Source organism: Manacus candei, unplaced genomic scaffold, assembly GCF_025592945.1.
Source record: "Manacus candei isolate 608988 ecotype Guabito, Panama unplaced genomic scaffold, ASM2559294v1 h1tg000077l, whole genome shotgun sequence".
NCBI classification, from domain to species: Eukaryota; Metazoa; Chordata; class Aves; order Passeriformes; family Pipridae; genus Manacus; species Manacus candei.
The window spans coordinates 3,578,344-3,598,864 of NW_026138125.1; the positions used below are offsets into that span (position 1 = coordinate 3,578,344).

At 34.9% G+C, this 20,521-nt stretch overlaps 1 protein-coding gene across 1 annotated transcript in view; it reads right to left on the reverse strand.

Annotated features, from left to right (window-relative positions):
• The window catches only part of LRP1B (LDL receptor related protein 1B), a 506,665-nt gene that overhangs the window by 92,668 nt on the left and 393,476 nt on the right, over positions 1–20,521 (reverse strand). Inside the window, exons 55-60 of the mRNA XM_051810328.1 lie at positions 19,208–19,395; positions 18,279–18,462; positions 16,273–16,358; positions 12,658–12,780; positions 8,811–8,992; positions 6,809–7,008 (exon numbers count right to left, since the gene is read on the reverse strand). Coding sequence (XP_051666288.1) covers positions 6,809–7,008; positions 8,811–8,992; positions 12,658–12,780; positions 16,273–16,358; positions 18,279–18,462; positions 19,208–19,395 — 963 coding nt within the window. The remainder of the gene's footprint in view (positions 1–6,808; positions 7,009–8,810; positions 8,993–12,657; positions 12,781–16,272; positions 16,359–18,278; positions 18,463–19,207; positions 19,396–20,521) is intronic.

Sequence of the window (20,521 nt, forward strand, 5' to 3'; positions counted from 1 at the left end):
TTTGATCCAAGAATATAAATTCATAGGCTGTAAGTCATATTTGTGATACAAATGTTTACTTTTCTCTAGTGTGAACTCTGTTTCCCTTATATTTTCTGAGCATAAGCATAATCTTCACTTAAAGTAAAAAAATGTTACTTTGACTTCAGGAGTGAAAATCATTCCATCTGTGATTTCTTAGCAACAAAATATGCTTACTGAAGAAAGTCATACAGAAGTGGAAAGCCCAGCTTTCCTCAGCTCTTACTGAAACACAAGTATTTCCAAAAGTAAAAGCAAATACTCTAACATGGATAATAAGAAACAAAGGGTCTCCTTGTCAGGTGGTAAAATCGATGTACCAAGAAAATGGTCCTTAGAAAGGACAAAGGCTAACTTCTTCTAAACAAAAAAAACAAAAACAAAAACAAAAAACCAAAAAAGATATCTGTGCTCTGTCAAGTCCATCAAGGTTGGATTTTCTTTGGTGGTCAGCTCCTGCCCAAGCTGAAGATGGCTGATCACTTCCAAACTAGAAAGAGATGTACCCCTTTCCCTTCCAACAAAACAAGGGACTGCAACCTTGCTATACTCTCTTGCCAAATCCACAAGAACAGAAAGGGTGAAAGATTCCTGGTTTGATCCTCCCAAAATTGCATTCACCCAGCTAGAGTTCCAGGGCTGGTAAGCAATTGCTAAAGGCAATTAATTCTTGTTAAGCAACATTTTAAATGAAATTCTACCTTCCCATGGCATTAGAGAAGCTTCTCTTTAAGAATTCTGGCACCCAAAGGCAGAAAATTCAAACTGATTAAACCTGAAAAACCAGGCTACATTGTTTTGAATTCCACTCTCTGAAACTTGATTTTCTGAACGCCAACAAAATAGAGATTAAAAAGCCTACTGACATCTTGATCTAAATGGAACCAGTGGTAAAGTCTTAGGAAGCATTAAGATGAAATGCATGAAGGAAGAACAACACTTAATAAGAAAATAGCAATTAAATCTACAAAACCAAATGAACTTGGAAGTGGCTGATCTTCTTCTCTGCTGCAATTACTGACCCCTGCAGTCCTCTTTGCCTGTTAACTTTTTGTCTCATTTTATATTCAACTTGTAACCTCTCTGAGACACAGTCAATACTTTTTTATTTCCTTTTAGTACTTTCTCCTGATGCTTGTTCCTTTTGATAAAGAATTTGAAGTGCTTAGTCCATAAAATTAATAATGAATAATGACAATAAGATTATCTCTATTAAGCTTGTGACAAAGTACATAATTTTGACAGATGTTATTAAATTTCAGTATGTTACATTAAAACACTAATTTTTGAAGATGAAGCATTTAATAATCACTATTACTTTTATGAAATTGATGCTTTTTTTAAAAAAAAACCACAAACCTGTCAAACTCAATGAGCAGGATAAAAATATTCATAGAATATATATAGATGAAGTCCAATAATTAAAGCTATGTTTCACATTAAAAAATAAATTAAAAATACACTTTTAGGATGGTATTACTCACATCTTTAATAACAAGATGTGCATTTATTTCTGTAAATTTCAATTTACATTTATTTCTGCCAATTTAATATATATGTATCACACATCCATATTGAGTAAACTATGGTAGATACAAGTCCTAGGGTTAAATGTTAGGACATTGTACCAGTCAAAAATGTAACTTGAGCAGTGAAAACAGAATATTTCAGTATAATAAACTCACACAAAAAATTCTTATAAGTCCCAAAACCATCACAAAAGAAACAGGAAATTTAGGCTTAAATCTAAACATCTTAAGGCACTAATGTATCTGAGGTATTAAACTTGACTACTACACATAGTGACACCATGAGAAGAGATGCATAAATTTTCTAAAATCTGCATATAAAACCAGTTGATCAAAGCTAGGACTGAAATATTTTATTGTCCCACTTTAACACATTTTATTACCTTTTTACATTCACTGTGAGCAGTTGTTTATATTCCAGTAACTCCATGGCAGTACAGAGCAGTGATTAAATTATTCTCAAACATATACAAGTCACAATTCGAGTAAAACAACTCAGTGTGCTAATGAGATTCAAAGGTTCTTTAATTATTTTTCAGATTTATAGAGAACATTTACATGCCTCCCAGCCCCTCACTTTAGACTTGTGTCTTGCTGCTGGTTTCAATATTCATCCTCACTCGCATCCAAGCTCTTCCTTCCTTTATCTTTCCCTCTCCTGCCATCATCCAACTATGATATGTAAACTGCTAAGCCCCTTTGGTTTATCTCATTTATCTGTAACCATAGGAGCTGTTCAACACTGCAACCTCCTTCATTTTTGATTGTGTTGTTATGAACAGAGAGAAAACAGGAAATCTGTGGTTTATGTTCTCTGTTCCCCTCTGACAGGAACAACTGCATGGAAACTACTGCCCTTCCTTTAAAATTTGTGATGGCACATGGGGAAAATCATATGGAAATTTAAAGTGGTCTCTGCTAGGTTTCTAATGAGCATGTAGAAAACCTGTTTTCAGAAGTTTATCATCTAATCCAATTTGGGTGTGTTGGCACAAGAACAGTGGAATATACAGAAACCAAGCTGGTTGCAATCTTCATAAACTGGGCTGCAGAAACTGGAGACTGTGGAACCTTAGAGTAATGTAACTATGTGAACTGCCCTTAATACAAGTGAATCTGAGTATTTTTTCCTGAATAGTATCCTTTAAAAGAGAAAGAACAAAATAAAATAAAATAATCAGATGTAGGAATACATATGGATTGGAGAATTTTATTGGAACAATTATGAAAACTGAATCTAGGAAGCAATAGTGGAGGTGTAGCAATTATCAGTTTGTGCTGTCACATGTGGCTACAATGACTAATTTCCATAGATTCCTCAAAGGTTTGGAAAAAATTGTTGCCATATCAGAACTAGCTCTTATCTGCTATGAGAAACCCTCTTTTCAAACTGGACTTCTTTCAGTATAAATGTAGAAGGAACTGGTTTTTGTAATCTTTTAGATTACTTCACCATTAGGACAATTTATAAATAACTGGATTTATTCTTTTATAAAACTGTGGTGGCAGAGTTCAGAATTAAACACTTAACCTACAAAGTCCTTACAATTAGCATTTTTTCAAATTACAGGTGCTAAAACTGAAAGAGGTTTTAATCTCCAAAACCCTGGTAACTTGATTCTTCAAAACTTGCATATATACCCACTAATTCTAAAGTTTGCAAATACTCAGGCAGAATGTAATTTTGAAGACAATGTTTGTTTTTTTTTTTCAAATTGAGGAAAGTTGCTCTCTTAACTACATTACAGCTAAAGAAGTAATTCATGAATATTTGATTTATTTAAAGCTCAACACTGTTTCATTGCTTCATTTTCATGCCCCTGTCAGATGAAGCAATGAAGTGCTCAACTTTTGTTTTTACAGTATAAAGCAGTAAAGAACTTGACACAGTTCAAGGACTAATCTCAGCTCAGAGAAGCTTCTGTACCTTCTTAAACCGGACTATCAGATTTCCCTTTTACAGTTTCATTATACTGAAATTCTCATCTTCAAAGTGAAATGTGGAAATGGTAGGCAGCTCTGGGGTTTAAGAGCTCTGAAGGATAGGAAAACCTGCACGAACCATCCAGATACCTGGGGAATTGTGAAGCCTGCATCTCCTCTGGGCAGTGAGAACCAAAAGCAGCTAAGTCTGACAAATTCTTAAATGTAGGTTTTTTTAAAGAAAAAAAGCCCACATAAGTAAACCAGCTTAGTGCTTAACCAGATCAGTGCTTCAATACCTGCTTAATCATTTAGAGTGCATAACATTTGTGAATGCTGTAGTGCTGAATTGGCTAAGCTCTAAAGACAGTTTACATAACCAAGCACTAAACTTCAAATAGCTAAGCAAGGTCATTGCTGCCCCCAGCACCAAGAAGAGCTCCCAAGTACTGTAAGATTTCTGGCCTAGTTAGCATGTTTTCAAAGTTCTTACCAGGACTCTCTTGGTAATTATAAAAGCCCATTTCTCTATTGAAATGCAGAGGAACTTTACAGGAGAAAAGCAGCAGATGTTCTTTTCTCCTGAAAAAGCTTTAAGGTTTGTAAAGAAAAAAAAAATTAAAAAACTAGTGGAAAAAAAGTGTTAACACTAAGATCTAAATACATATAAACTCCCACTGTATGGAATAAACATTCCTTGGTTTAACATACAGCATGTCAGTAATTAGCCTAAAATAGTTGGGTCTGTCCTCAAGTATCTAATGTGGAGCATAGAACACTGCACTCCATAACATCTCTTAATAATACAAAATCCAACCATCCTACAAGGTACTTATTTGCTGGGTCTCATGAAATCTCTGTGGCAGTTTCTGATACATTTTGCAGCAGGTAATTTAAGATGCAGAAATCATATTCTCAGAAAAAAAAGAACCACCTTAGAGCAAGCTAGCCTTATCCTCAAAGGTCACAGAAAAAGGGGAAAAAAATACTTAGTTTGCCATAACTAGCAGTTCAGATTGCATCATTCACAGGAGTGAATTGTATGGGGGCAGGATGGAAAGGATCCAGAGAAAGGCCACAGAAATGATCCAAGGCCTGGGAAGCTGCCATGTGATGAAAGGCTGAGGGAACTGGTTTTGTTCATCCTTGAGAACAGAAGGCTGAGAGGAGACCTCATCACCATGTTCCTGCATTTAAAAAGTGGCTACAAAAAGAGGAAACTCCCTTTTTACAAGGAGTCACATGGAAAAGGCAAAGGGTGATAGGAATAAGTTACTCCTGAGACACAAAGGCAAAATGTTTCACAGTGAGAACTATCAGGCATTGGAATAGTCTCTCCAGGGAAACGATGGATTATCCAACACTGGACACTTTTAAGATGCAGCTGGACAGGGTGCTGGGCCATCTTATCTGGACTGTGCTTTTGCCAAAAAGAAGTTGGATCAAATGATCCAAATGGTCCCTTCCAACCTCATACTGATTAGCTAGGGAGAAAATCTTGCTCCTACATCATTTAAATACCTCAGGATGTTTTTCCCAAAGTGTGTTTCTTATTGCTTGAATATTTATATACCATCTGGACTTAAAACAGACATGTCCTCAAAAGTAGTGTGATACCAGGTTTCCACAAAGTCACTATCACTTTTGGAGTTTGCCTCACATATTTCACTGGTACCAAACTTGGATAAATTTGCTGTGGTATTGTGACAAATTTCCTTCTTCTCTAGGGTCACATATCCTCAGGGTAAGACATTAACTCTGGGAATATAAAGCAGTTGAAACTGATTTTTACCACCTGGGCAAGAGAAACCCACAGGCTGGAGAGTGAGGCAATGGACACCAAAGACAGTATGACTAGAATTTTGGAGATAATCTCCTGAATTTAGTGACAGGATGGCATTTTCAGAGAAAGGAAAATTCTGAAACTCTCAAGTTGAAAAGGAAGATTGAGAAAAGTTTGACCACTGCAGTCAGTTTAGGGCTGAGAGACACAGTGGCTATTATTTACTTCTTTCCTTTGAAAGATCCAGGAGTAAGACTAAGGATAATTGTATGAGGAAAAAAATAGCAGGATAGCAGCACAGGGAATAACATCAAGAGGAGTATGGAGCTTTGCTTCATCTATCAGAAAAAGAGACAGTCAGCAGGAATCCAGCTGGCATCTGGGGATATGTCTGAGCCAGTGTGGCTCAGGTGAGCAGGTTATGACTGACCAGTGTTTGCCACAAAAAACACAGAAGTTAATGGTGAGATTAATGGGAATGTTTACAGCTCTCATAGCTACTGCTATAGCTCTCCAATCTACCATCTCAAATAACTCTCATTGAATTATTCATGATGTATTTATCACTTACTATTCACAAGTATTAGAGCTAGAAAACTGGTTGTTTTGCTTTTTTCCTTTCACAGCTAAGCATCAATCTGAAAATCAAGTAGTTATTTCATATACTCTGGTTTGGAGAAAACCTGGAGGCACCCAGTAGGAGATAAAAGCCTAAAAAAGCGCAAATCCACAAAATTTTAGCAGCAGTTCTGAGGTTTGGGCAAAGCTTGTGGAAGGGAGCTCAGGTAACAGTTTCTTCTCAAAAAGAAACCCCAAGAAAAACTCAGTAGACCGATATTATTTCATATATTTGAATTAAAATGAAAGATCTTTAATTATACAATTTGGAATATGAGAACTATTCATCACAGTGTAAAACTTTTTATTTTTTTTTACAATACTTCATAGATAAATGACAAGGGCTTTTTAATTATCTGTCAGGTGAGGAGCAAAACATAAGGATAGAGATTACTTAATTACATAAGTATTTCAAAAGTTATTATTTCACCCATCTACCAGGAAAGCTCCAAATAAGATTTGCAATACTGGTCTCATGCTGAACAGAATAATGGGCCTGTCCAGCCCTTCTGAGGCTGGAGAAAAGGCTGATTTTAGCCATATTCGGACATATGGCACACAGGATATATCCCTTCCAGTCTTAACAGCCAAGTTTCACTCTATATCTTGATAGAGAACATGTGAATATTTATACCAGGGTATAAAATTGAGAGGGCTGCCTCAGATTGCTGAGTCTGTTCCTAGAGTTTCCGTTTGACATTTTTTCCACAGGCATGTATTACTGCATGTTTAAAAACTACTCATATTTATAACAGAGAGGAAAAATGAACAGAGACTTTTAAAATATTGATAAAAGGAACATAATGCCCCAAAAAATGTTGCAAAAATATTTTAAAGGACAGCTTTTATGTAATTATGCACAACACAGAAAGCACCTTTGATTTGTAAATTATCAAAAATAATAAAAAAAAAAATCCAACAAACTGTGACCAACCTTTATGTCTGTGAGATCCATCCATGTCAGAAAACTCAATGTGATTTTCATCAGCCCAATACAGCCTGTGGTTGACATAATCTATTGTAAGAGCCATAGGTCTGGATATCTGTGCCTCTATGATAACTGTTTGTCTGGATCCATCCATCCCAACACGGCCAATGTGAGGGTACTCACAGCAATCAATCCAGTATAAGTATCTGCAAAACAAAGCACAACAGCTGAATAATAACAATAAATATTTGACCAGAGAGGCTGTGGATGCCCCACCCCTGAAAGTGTTCAGTGGGGTTGGATGAGGGCCTGAGTAACTTGATCTAGTGAATGGCACCCCTGCCCATGGCAGAGGGCTTGGAACCAGAGGATCTCTAAGGTCCCTTCCAACCCAAACCGTTCTGTGATTCCATGATTAATTTATATATTATTATAATTAATATATTTATTCAATCTCAGGAATACATCGGTAATTATTCTATAATATTTTGACTTTCCAGATTATTTTTTTTTATTTTTCTAGATCTGCCTGTAAATAAGTGTGCTAAATGTAAAGGGTTTGAATAGGAGAGTCTTCATGATAGGTGTGATTTTATTACACTAATTATGGACTAATAAAGAGTGCATTTAAATTGCTCAGTCTTGATAGCTTAGAATTTTAAATACTACCCAAATTGGACTTTGTGAATCTCAAATCTTGCATAAATGGCATCACTACTAAATTTATCAGAAATATGGTGTTACATTTACTTTGTCATATAATGAAATTATATTGCTTTAAAAAGTACTAGTGCCAGAACATTAGAACAGTTTCTCACACAGAGGGCTTAAAAATGGGTGAAACATGGAGAGAGGCTGTTGGAACACTGAGGAGCAATTTTTTCCTCAATATGCCATTTAACCACAATGCAGAGCACAATTGCCATAAAGAAAGAAAAAAGTCCTATTATTTAGTACATGGTTGCATGTTGCTACTGTTGTGTGCCATTACTCAGAACCTCAGGACAGATTCTTTCCAGCTGGGAAGCTGATACGATTCTACTCTACAGGTTTTGGACAGGCTTTCCAAAACCCAGATGCAGCTCATACTCTTAATAACCACCTGGAATTGTATTTGTGTGCAGGAGGAAATAGTGGTCCTAAGAGCAGCTACAGGTGCAATATGTTGGCACCATACTCCACATAAACAGCAGAGAAAGGGATCTTTCTCCACTGACTCCAACAGGACACATTTTGTTTGGAAATATATCATTACTCTTGCACAGCATCAGCAATTTAATTGATTAAGCATTTCTCCTTTGTTAAAAAAAAAATAAGATAAAATTAATATTGTTTCAAATAATAACTCTGAATTTGAAATAAAACCAGATATATTTTTCAGCAGCTTGCCATATTAAAATAAACAAATACATAAATATATTTATTTTAAGAAAGATTATTAAAATAGCTTGGCCTCAGAAATCTAAGTCTGTACACACTGAGAAGGAGCCAAGTAAGTTTATTATGCCTATATATATATATATCTATATACACATATATAGATATATATAAACTTTCCTGAAAACCTGGGACTCTCCGTACTAACTTTGTAGGTTGATTTCTGCATACACAGGGAACATATCCTGGATGCCCAGGCAACCAAAGGGAGAACCCATGTATTGGTATCTTGAGTATATTTAACAAAGATCTGTAGGCTCCCTGCCAAATTTGACAGGGAAAAAAGGGTACAGTTACAGGAAAATTAAATTCTAGTCCTAAGAACCAGTAGAAAATGTCTTTTTTCTTAAAAATAGTAAAGTAGTTAGTTTATACCAATTATTATTATACCAATTTTATAAGTAGTGATATAGCAAGCATTGGTAATACACATTCAGACTACTGATATCCAATGTAGCTGAAAGTTAGGTAATAAATATTAATTAGTATTTTCTGCCTACTCTTTACAAAAAAATATTTTAACATCAAGTTAGGATTAAATTCAAATTACTGCAAATTGGCTTCTTCATACCCAGCTTGAGGATCTAAGGAGAGATCTCTGGGAAACTTCACCCTCTTGCTCACAAGGACAGTTGGGTATAAACCATTGAGTTTAGACACCTCAATAATTCTCTTTTCAGTGTCAGACCAATACAGATTCTTCCCAATCCAATCGACAGCCAGTGCATTGGGAACAGCTGTATTGTGGATTACCTAGAAAAGCAAAAATTACATAAATTATTCATCTAAATACTGGGGAAAGGAACAACAACTCAAGAGTTACTGATACCAGAATATGGAGAAGCTGGATATTCAATACAGCTACATAAAACGTGTGAAAAATGGGTACTACTCACTGTTAAATATTGACACTTCCCAAGTAATGACACTTCTTAAGGAACTAAGATAGTGTGACACTTTCATTATAGTAAGGGAGAATGGAGAATACCTCGATGAAGTAAATAGCAAATTCCCAGCTTCTCTGCATTATGCACTAACTTCTACAAATTTTGGACCTTTCGTTTTTCATCTTAGGCTTCTACTTTTCTCTTCATGTAAAAACAAACAAACAAACAAACAAACAAACGAGCAAACAAACAACTTTTTCCCCTGTTAATAGTTTACTTTTTCTTTCCAGAGAGCAGAACGGAGATGAGGCTTCTCTCCCCACATCTGCTTCTCAGCTCCCCACTTCTCTCACTGGTCTACATCAGCATGTCTTTCATTTTAATATCACAGTGGTACCACATGTCATTGTGACAGATAGACCATAAGAGCACTCAGCTGAGTTCCAGGAAGATGTTACTAGTTGGAAAGTAAACAGTGTGCTCTTATTTCCAACATTCATGTAGCAGAAGAAAGAGGAGCTTTCCAAGAATTAGTTAAATTTCAAAAGGAACACATGATTCAGGAGTAAGAGACAGGAGCGATTCAGTCACCTGCTGGAAAGCCCACGCTCTGCCAGCAGGGATATGTTATTCTCAAGGTTTTGGAAGACTTGAATAATTCTGAGACTTGAACAAATTCCTCTGGATATATGTGATCATGAATCTCATCATGATTGTATGACTCTGTCTTGCTTGGCTGGGAGCATTTCATGTCAAGTGTTGAGTAATATTTGAAAATTCACGAACATTTGAGGTCAGCTTATTCTAGGCTTGAAAATTCTATTCCTGAGAAGGTCTATTCTGACTTATTCTGTTCCTGATTAGGGCTTGATTAGGTCTGTGCAACTAGAACTTCAGAAAACCACAAAACAGAAAGCAGTTCTTGAAAATATTTGAGATTTCTTAGGTACTAATAATGGGTTTACTACTGTGCTGTACATTATTTATTGTCATCTTCAGCACTAAAAACATGTGCTTTTAGTCTATCAGCCATAAACCTGATTATGTACAATTGAATGTGTTAGCTTTAATTTTATTTACCATTCGAAGATACTGAAAAGTCTTCAAGATAAGAATGGTTATGGTGAGATAATTTAAATCCATTTTATAGTTATGAATATTCAAACCTACCTTTTCAGGTTGTTACATTATTTATCATGTTATCAAATCTGTTTTAAAAATTAAATTCAGGCATGCACAGATTTTTTTTTTAATATGAATAAAATATTTTGTTTTCTAATACCTTCCCAGTACCAGCTTCACTGGTTTATAAATGTGTAATTGCAGCAACTGCTGCACTGTAACATGGGACATTTCCTGTAGAAATGGATAACTGCAAATTTAGGGGTTTATCTACAACACCTAAACACTGCACAACAGCGTCAACCAAAGTAATTAGTCTGTTTTCTGATGACTTTTCCTTTGGAGAGTCACTTCAAGCTTATTCCAGTCGCTGAGATCACCAGTGTGACATTTAACGTGCACAATCCAGCTTCCTGCAGCATTTTCCAATAACATTTGCATCTACAACACTATACATAAGATACTGTTTTAATGTCTGAGCACATCTATGTGAAAACATTGTCATTTCAATTCTATAAATATCTCCTCCATGATCAGATGAAGAAGAAAAATGAGGTGCCATCAGGTTGCCCAGGGCAAGAAAGCCAGAGTTGGTGTGCTGAAAAGATGCCATCTCCTAAAAGGGAAATCCTAGATAATATATCAAACAGGATCATTTACACTGATAGCAGATCTATTTATAGTAGAGTAACACAAGAAGTATGAAGGTAGTAAAATAAGAAATTCATACTTCAAGGCAAAAAGTCTATCAACCATAAAAACTCTCATGACAAAAAAAAAATAAAATATATAAACAGGTTTTCTGGATAACAAAACCCATAAATCTTTAAATAATTAAGCAAATAATTATAATAATTTTATTTGAAATAATTTAATTTTAATAACATCAATTACTAAATATATCCTTTGGTGACCTATTAGAAAGTCAGAGAGATATAAAATTATCATTTTGGATAAAAGATGACTGATAGAATATTAGACAGCTACAACATATAATTCTTCATAATTTCTTGCATGTATTTTTAGCTTTCAGAGGCCAAATCTGGGACAGGTTTTACAGAGAAAAAAACAATTTTTTTTTTTAAATTAAATGTATTTATTTTCATAATTTTTGCTTTTACATTAGTATATTTGAGCTAAATCTCCATCAATATGACACTTGTCCTGTAAACTGCAAAATTATAATGAAGGAAAAAAGAAATATCCTATATGTTCCCATCTTAATTGTTTCTTATACTGTTCAAATTTCTGAAATCTTTCCTTATAAAAATAAAACAGTTATTGAATCATAGCAATAGGAGGTTTGGTCGGTTGTTTTTTCTCCCTCTTGGTTATTACAACTTCTTGGCTGGGAAACATTCTTTCTGGAATAGTTAAGATTAGAAATAAAAAAATCTGAGGTCATCCCCAGTCCTAAAACAGCATAACACAGTTTCATCCAGAATGGAGAGATGCTTTGTAAATTGTTTAAAGGCATTAAATATGATTCAAGAATTTAATGGATTTTGAACCCTACACTTGCCTGACCCTATTTTTTTCAGCAAACCTCTTTGCAGGGACTCACTAGAACTTCTGAGTAGATGCTGGATTTTAGTTTTACCCCCAGGGCATCAGAGTGCCATAAATTATGTTCTTAAGGTTCACTGGTACCTGTGAGCTTCAAACCTAACCTTCAAAAAATGTGCTCTGAGGATGTTTCAGTCCATGCACTAAGCTGCAAATGAAAAACAGAAGAAATCTTTTTCTCTCTGCATATTTATTGGTGCACAATGAGGGAGCAAAATTTCCAAGGTATGTTACTGCTCATCTACTCCATGTTTCAGAAGGTCAGACATAATAGAATAAACAAAGGATTCCTTACTGCTTATCACCAATGCTGGAAAAAACGTTCACATAAGTCAACAAATGTGCTTAATAGTGGATTTGTGAACTTAATCCACTACAGAGGCAGAACAGACAGGATGTGCAGAAAGGGGGGTGCAGTTTTACCCCAGATTATTCACAGCAAAGACATGGAGTTGTTTTCACTGTCAGTGTAGTGGAGACAAAAAAACCCTAAAGACCACGAAAAAATTTATAAGAAGTAAAACACCAATGTATTTCCACAGCTTAACACCTATTTATAGCTCTTTTTAATTTGGCATCCAGTAAACTGCATGGAACTGCCAATTCAGTCAACTGTCAAATAAGTTATAAGGAATTTAGTTCCTAAATACACTTCTCTTAGTCCCTATTGCTACTTCAAATAAGATATAAATGCAATTAAATTTTACTAGGACTTGCTAACTCCTGCTGTGTTTGTATTCATGTACCAAAGCCTCACAATCTGGGTTAAAAACATGCAGGAGCATTTCCCAAAATACTCAAAAAAATCTAATTCTAGTAGTGACATTATTAATCCCCAATTACCTTGATGTCACTTCCATTTAAAGACATTCTGTTTATGCGACTGCCATTTGGTCTGCTGGAATCAATCCAATAGATGAACTCTTCTCTATAGTCAAAGTCTACTGCAATCACATTGTTCAGCCCCTAGAAATAGGGAAAAAAAAGAGCCTATTTATTCAAATGTTTGAATATAAACTGCTGAATAACATTCAGAATAAAATATACGTTGCATTTAATACTCAGAAAGCTTTATTTTACTGACTGCATATTTGTGAAGCAATTACCTCATTTTTCTATCTATTACTTGTGAAAAATCAGCATAAAATAAAGATTGTAACAGAAATAAATGGTGACAAAGAACTGTCTCACTTCAAAAATGCAGATGATGTATGAGGCTAAGGGAAGCTTCTGTTTTTTTCTTTACTATTATTAAAATGAACTTTAGCACTAAACACTTTGACTTTTGCTCAATTTCTCTGTTCATTACTACCTTTGGCATTTCTTTGGCAAATTAGATGAGAGAAACAGAAATAGTATAACATCTATGATATTTAAGTAAAAAAAAATCCTTAGAAATATAAAGTAATCAGGAATTCAAAATAGTGGTGTTCACAAAATTTTGATTTTAATTCCTGAATAAAGAGGTTTTGACTATTTACATGCTATGTTATAGGTACTGTGTATATACACACAGAGACACAGAGGTAATATATACATCAAGTGTGAAAACCAGAGATCCAGCAGGCATCTGGGAGTCTCCTATGGCTCCAATTACAACACCAATACATTTTAGGAAAGAGTGGTGATCATATCTGAGCTACCCCTTACTCCACTAGGTTGGAAAGAGCAATCATATAATAATGGCTTTTCATCCCAAATGGCAGATAAGAAGGAAGGGGGTTGCATTCAGACAAGGGCTCTTATTTCCTTATCTGCCCCATAACCTGCTTAACGTCCTGATATGTAGTGAAATTACAATTATTCTTAATATACCAAGATGTTGTTATCAATGAAATGTGGAGCAGCAGTGGTAAAAAGAACGGAAGCTGTTTGTACTCCTTTTAAAACCGCAATATCAGTTAATCAATTCCCTTATCAGCCCCGTGACATTCTACTCTCAGGTGGATCAGCAACCTCCCTCGTGGATGTAATTCATCCCTGTAAAGGGGATGTGCTGGACCAGCCAGCTCTAAAATAAACAACTAAGCACAACAATATTTAATTGCACAGAAACTTGATACACGGCTTATCTGCCATCTACCACTGTGTAATTACTGCAAATCTATCTCTTGATCAAAATGTAGAGAAAAAGAGCAATTAGGTTGCACAAATCATCATTAGAGTAAGCCTAAAACAATACAGGGTTGGAGGACCACTCATTTTCAAAAATCCCATACCTATGTATGCAGTGTTTTATCAAAACCAGTTGCAGCTCTGTCAGTCATAACTGTGCTGCAAAACACTTGTTCTGTCTCTTTTACTATTAGTATAATTGTATCTATAGAGAAATCCCAACAACAAATTCTTAAACAAGGAGAAAACAGGTGAATTAATACAAAATACTATTGAATACAAAATATTATTTAATACATTCTATGACAGTCTAGAAATTGAAGTCAGCAATTTTTGAAAAACTGGCCTTATATCTATATATTCTATGACACTGTAAAATTTTCCTAAGGATCCAGACTAATAAAAAGAATTGACTGCTGGTACGTCTTTGGTTTCAAGTGTTTTATTTTGGGTCAGTTAGTTTCAATATTTATCAGAACATCAATTGCAGGTAAAATATTTCTGTACATTTGTAATAGAGTTCTCTGTCCAGACATCATCTCCTCTTTCTGAGATGTCACTTAAGTCCTTCTAACATAATTGTTGTGTCACGTGCAATCTGCTTTTTAGAAGGAATAGAGATTTCAAATGGCATCAGCTGCCTTAGTCTCTCATCTTAAACCTGTGTTTTCATTTCTGTTACACACAGCACAGGCTGTGATTTGTGTTCCCTTGGTGCCCCAATTAAAAAAACAGGTAAAAATCCCAAATAATGAGGAAGATTATCTACTCTGCTTATGGAAACTCTAATGATTTTGATGACTAGGATGTGAAGGAAATGGAAAGCAAAGAACATACATGAGACACAATTCAAACAGTTGTACTGTTTATGTATATTTGAAAAAAAAAAAAGAAAATAGAGGGGAAAAGCTGGCACATAACTCAGAGAAGACTGAATGAGCTCCTGCTTTCAGCTTCTTTACTCTGAGTTTATATGAACAACTGTTAGAATGGCAAAGCACAGACCAAATACACAAAAAGAAGGGTGGGTTTGCTCCTCTGCCAGAGCCACTCTGGTATTTGCCATCATCTGGTAGATGTCCAGGAAGGAGCCAATTTATCCTAACAACATAAGGACACAAAGATGTCCTGCTGAGGGAGATAACCCCACGTGTGGTTCTGTTGATATAGCTCCTCTTCGGCTTTCAAATCAAATGCTGTATTTGTCGGAGCAAAGGCCAGTAGGTTCAATAGCAGAGGTATTTATCAGACCAGTGAATTAATGTGATATGGAAAACATAGATTTTCTTCAGTGGCTGGAGCTATGTGGTCTCTAATGCACTGAAGAGGAGTCCATTAAATTGAAGACTGATGATGCCCTGAGACAATCTGTCAGCACCAACCATCAAGAAAATTTACTGTTTGTTCCCCTCTTTCCACAGGCTTCCATTAACAGATACACCAGCAAAAGAGGGGAGAGGCAGTGAGATGGAAATGAGAGGGAGTCAGAAGGATTTCAGAAGAACAGACAGACTTTAACATAACATTTTCTATGCTTTAATAAAGCCAATGTTTAATGCAAGATGGTAATTTTGTAATTACTGTTGTGAAGACCTAAGCACGTCTCTTGTGACATTAGGGTGCACAGCTTACTGACACAAGAAGTCACAAAGAGTCTAATTATATTAACAGGTACTAAATAATTTCCTAGTCTTACTACAATTGACTGAATATTATTCAAGGAAATAGATATTTTTATTAAAAATATTTTGGAAATCTAATCTGTGGTAAGTAACTACACTTAGGTGAAGCACAGAAGAAGAGCAGAAACTGCTAAAAATGTCAGCTCTGCATTTACTGGGTGACATTCTATTTTTTGCCTTTTTTCACATTTTTTGCCTGTTATAATAATTTAGAGTAATTACTTAAAAAAATAGATTTAGCTAAAGATATAAGTTCATGTATTGCTATAACATAAATCTTGGGATTGTCTGTCTAAAAAATAGATTTAGATTGTGACAGTAAGCAGCCCAAATAATACATGGCCAAATGGTTTTTTGTTGTTTTGCTTGGGTTTTTTACTGGAATTTACAAATTGAGCAAAACATATTGGGATGGAAGAGGATCACAAATAACATAATTTTTTAGTACATCAGAATGACTGACGAAACAACTGCCTGAGCTTTAATCTTGTCAAATTCAGACAAAATAGTCAATTTAAAGTATTACAACAACTCTGAAGATGCTGCAGTTGTTCTGTGGTGCTCACAACGCCAATTGTAGGATGATGTTTCTGTCAGTTGCACACTTTAGAAAAGAATAAAAGTATTGAGTTAAACTTAGAGCATGGTACTATGATTATACCTGTTTCAACAAAGTGTAGTTGGATCCATCAGTGCTAATTTTTCTTATTTCATGATGATCAGCCAGAATTAAGAAAGGTTCCTCATCTAAACCCCGGGAGAAAGAATATATTAGACTAGCTTTACGTTAATTTATGGAAAATCAGGAATACAATGCTGAAATACAGATGGTTTGAAAAATAAATGTTACATGCTCTGATCAATGTTATGGATGAAAGAAATATTTAAAACATTCAAATGTTCCAAGAAAGATCAATGATGCAGTATAAAAATGAACAAAGCAATCAATTAGTATATCCTTCAATGTAATTTAATTCTTTTGCCTTTGCAATGTGGGAACCATACTGTATTTTATCCTAATTTAATGTCAGAGATTAAATTTGAAACATACTTCATTCCATATGTTTTAATTTCAACAGTTACTTTTAAATTATCATTGGAACTATTAATTGTTATAGTTGCAAACTGAGCATGTTTTGAACACTTTTTTGAGATTTCAATACTCTGAACAGTCTGGTGATAAAGAAGCAGTTCTTTGTAAAAACCGTGATTCTCTAATTCTGAACTGAAGCTAGATTTGACTTTTTTAACCCCGGATTTCTAATTTATAAAAAAAATTATCTTCAGATATTCATTCATGCCGTCACTTACTTTGACATATCTCTCACACTGACATATATAACAGTAAAAATAATATTTTTTTTAAAGCTGTCTTTATTTTAGCTCTATTAAGAGAGACTTCAACTAAAATAAAAAAAAATATTACCAATGAAAATTTAAAATGTATTAAAGGTCTTGTATCTACTGCTCATACATTCTAGAATATAATGTGTTGCCCAGCCTACTCCGCTCTTGTACTGAACATATTTGCATTTTATGCTCAAGTTTTAAGACATAAATGACCTGATGCATCATCCTCAGCTCTGACTGCTGGTGGTATGTGGAGAATGGCTGCAATGCTCTGCTCTGGTGTAAAGGCTTTAAGGCAATTTATGCCAAAAAATCAGCATTAGGCCAAACGTGCCCACGTTGGCATCTCCTTGCAGCAGAGCCATCCTTGCACAGCACTCACAGCTTTGTCATGGCCACTTCTCAAGTTTGACGTATTAACCACTCCAAAAAACCACTTCTATGATGTGCCTTAGCTTCCCTTCTCAACTGAGTGATCTATAGCTTCTAAATGTACAGGTGGCTTGCAAGGTGGGAGACAGGAATAGAACAAAAAAAACCAGTTGTGGAATTTCTGCCCTCTCCTGTATTTTCTCTGCTTACTCAGGGAAGCACCTGAAACTGGATTATGAGGCAGACAGAGGTTCCAGCCTTCTTGTCATTTAGAAAGAAAACTGGAAGACTGCCTGGGCTGTGAAGGAAACCCACCAGAACCCAGCAATGGGTTTCTGTTCCGTTCCTGTTGATATTTTGCTTTTCCAGACAATCTCACTCACTGAGGTACACAAAAATAACATCAGAGGGGTGAGGAAATAACCAGTGCTCTTACATATCTTGAGTTTCACTGTGTAACACATATAAGACTGAAGGATTTCATATGCTATAACAATAATAGAGTTTGCATTTTATAGTAATTTTCTAAGTAATAACTTTTCCTGCTCCTTCTTTTCACATGAAGTTTGATGTACATTCTAATATTCTTAAGAAACCAGAAATCTTTTAAACACTTATCATAATCATACTGTTATCATGTGACTCAGAAGTAGAACTAAGTGATGCATTTTAACTTTCTTAGTACTTTTACTAATAAAGTTATTAATTCAAACTTTCATGATCCACTGCATCTACCACAAATGATCTGAGAACAATACATATTAAAAATATAACTTACTACATTCAGATATTGAATCACGTTCCTATTTTATATTGAAGAGGTAGGAGAGTCAAAGTAGCTTTGTTTATCTTGCCTAGAAAAGTTACAAAGACCTTGGGGCTAAGGTTTTTCACAAATTATTTTGGATACAGCTGTGGATTATAAAAAAAATTAAATAGTAATACCTGAAAGGGATTTGCAGCCATTGATGTTATCAGGCTGTATTTCATACCCTTCTGCACACAAACATTTGTAGGTTCCATATGTATTGATGCATTGCTGGCTACAGGGAAATCCAGATGAACATTCATCAATATCTACACATGTTTTGCCATCATCCTTCAGGAGGAATCCAGGCCAGCATTTGCACTGGGAAAGAAAACCAAACACATTCATGTTTAATTTCTCATTGATTCTGTCATCTTGTGTACTTTCTACTGAATATGTTAGTATCATAAACTTTTTATGGATCTCATTTTTTTCAAGTAACATCTTAATTACATTGTTGTTTACATGGTTTACAGGGAATTTACATGTTCCCTCCTGTAATCTCTGTATCTCCAGCTCTCTAGTCTATGGCCTCCTGCCTAGGACATGGTTTCAGAGGTTTAAATATTTTTAGACTTAAGCCATGTTGGACAGATTTTATTTAGTTTTCAGTGGGCAAAGATCCCAGAAAACACCCTCACATGCAGACAACTAACAGTTTTATTCTGTTTCTAAGGTGATTTTACTTTGTTTAAATATTTCTATAATTAATAATGACCTGTAAAAAAGTGGACAAAACCACTATTCCTGCTATTCACTGCTATGTATTTTCCTTTTTTACAACTGATTTTCAGTGCTCTGTATATATATCAGTATGATTTGTTGTATTTAAAGCATTGTATGATCTTTTCCACAGGTTTAAATTATATATTCCACTGTTTCTTAAATATCATTGACAATTGTTTCCTTACAGGAAATAAAAATTTGAATGTTCTTATTATGATAGGTAAGCTACTTTATTACAAGGAATTACCACACAGTGGAGCTTTATTATAATCACACAGTAGTTAAACATTTAAGAACTAAAAACTTGCATTATATTACACCACATTTTGTAATTATTCACCTTGTATCCAACAGGAAGATCCTGACAATCCTGTGAACAGCCACTAACTTTCTTACTGAGGCATTCATTAGTGTGGCAGCTTTTCTCATCAGACCCATCACTACAATCCTCTTTGTTATCACAAACATCACTTTGAGGAATGCACTTGCCATTTTTGCACATAAAAAAAGAGCTGTTACATGACTGCTCTGGAAAACAAACAAAAAAAAAAGAGAGCAACAACTTGGTGTCATCTATTAGTATTTGGAATTAATTTTCTCATGGATCCGCTGCTATGTGTGCATGTGAGATGAAATAATTGTGTAAAATTTGAATATTTATTCCATATTGATAGTATTACAATATCTTTTCATTTTTCACTGTCTTTAAAGGTTATTCCTCTTCTGGAAAATGTGTGAAGACTTCAACTTACTACTCCTTCCTACATATTTATTTTCATATAATGGAGAATCCTCTACATTATCTTGGCATAAAATACAGTTCTACAGTTTACAAAAGTTGAAAGGCATGGCTTCTCTCCCCTGTGGATGCTGAGGTGTTTAGTTACATGACTGACTGAATTCTGATTCATCTCTTGTCTAATGATATGTATATAGGTTTTTCCCTCTTCGGCAAAACTTGAATTCATCATTTCAGCTACATTCAGACCCTTCAAATCACAATAAGAACACTTGCATATAAAGCAGGTATTTTGCCTCACCTCAAACCAAATTAGAGTTTTCCATCAAAATTGATGTAAAGGACCTGGTTAAAGTGCAATAAAATTCTAAGGTATAGAAAGAAGAACTGGTCTTTGAAAAAGACACCAAACAGAATAACATGTGCAGACCAGGACTAATTTCCCTCTCAAAAACCAGTCAATCCTCAGCCAACTTATTAATGTGAGTAGAAAATATCTATAAAACCAATTGCATTTGGTCAATAATTTGCTGATAAAATTGAACCAGTGTTTATTATTTATAGTGAGAAAAACTTTACATCCCCTCTTATATGACCTGCTTCTGTGCAATAAATATCTTAAACACAGTAAACATTTTCAGAGCAAGAGAGAAAATTTGGCAATTATTACATTAGCATAATCTTATTTTAGTATTAGCAGGATTTATATGTTAAGGAACTATCTGTCATCTTATGCCATGGGAAATTGTGCCCTGAATTTTGTGGACTGAGGTTTTGGATGCTCAGAACACGTTCTCCTTGCAAGATATAAGGAATATCACCATGAAAGCATTGGAGATTTAAGCTACTAGGTTTTACATCTGCTAAACCACTGACTCTCCAAAAAGAAAGGTCACACGTGTCATTCAAAAAATT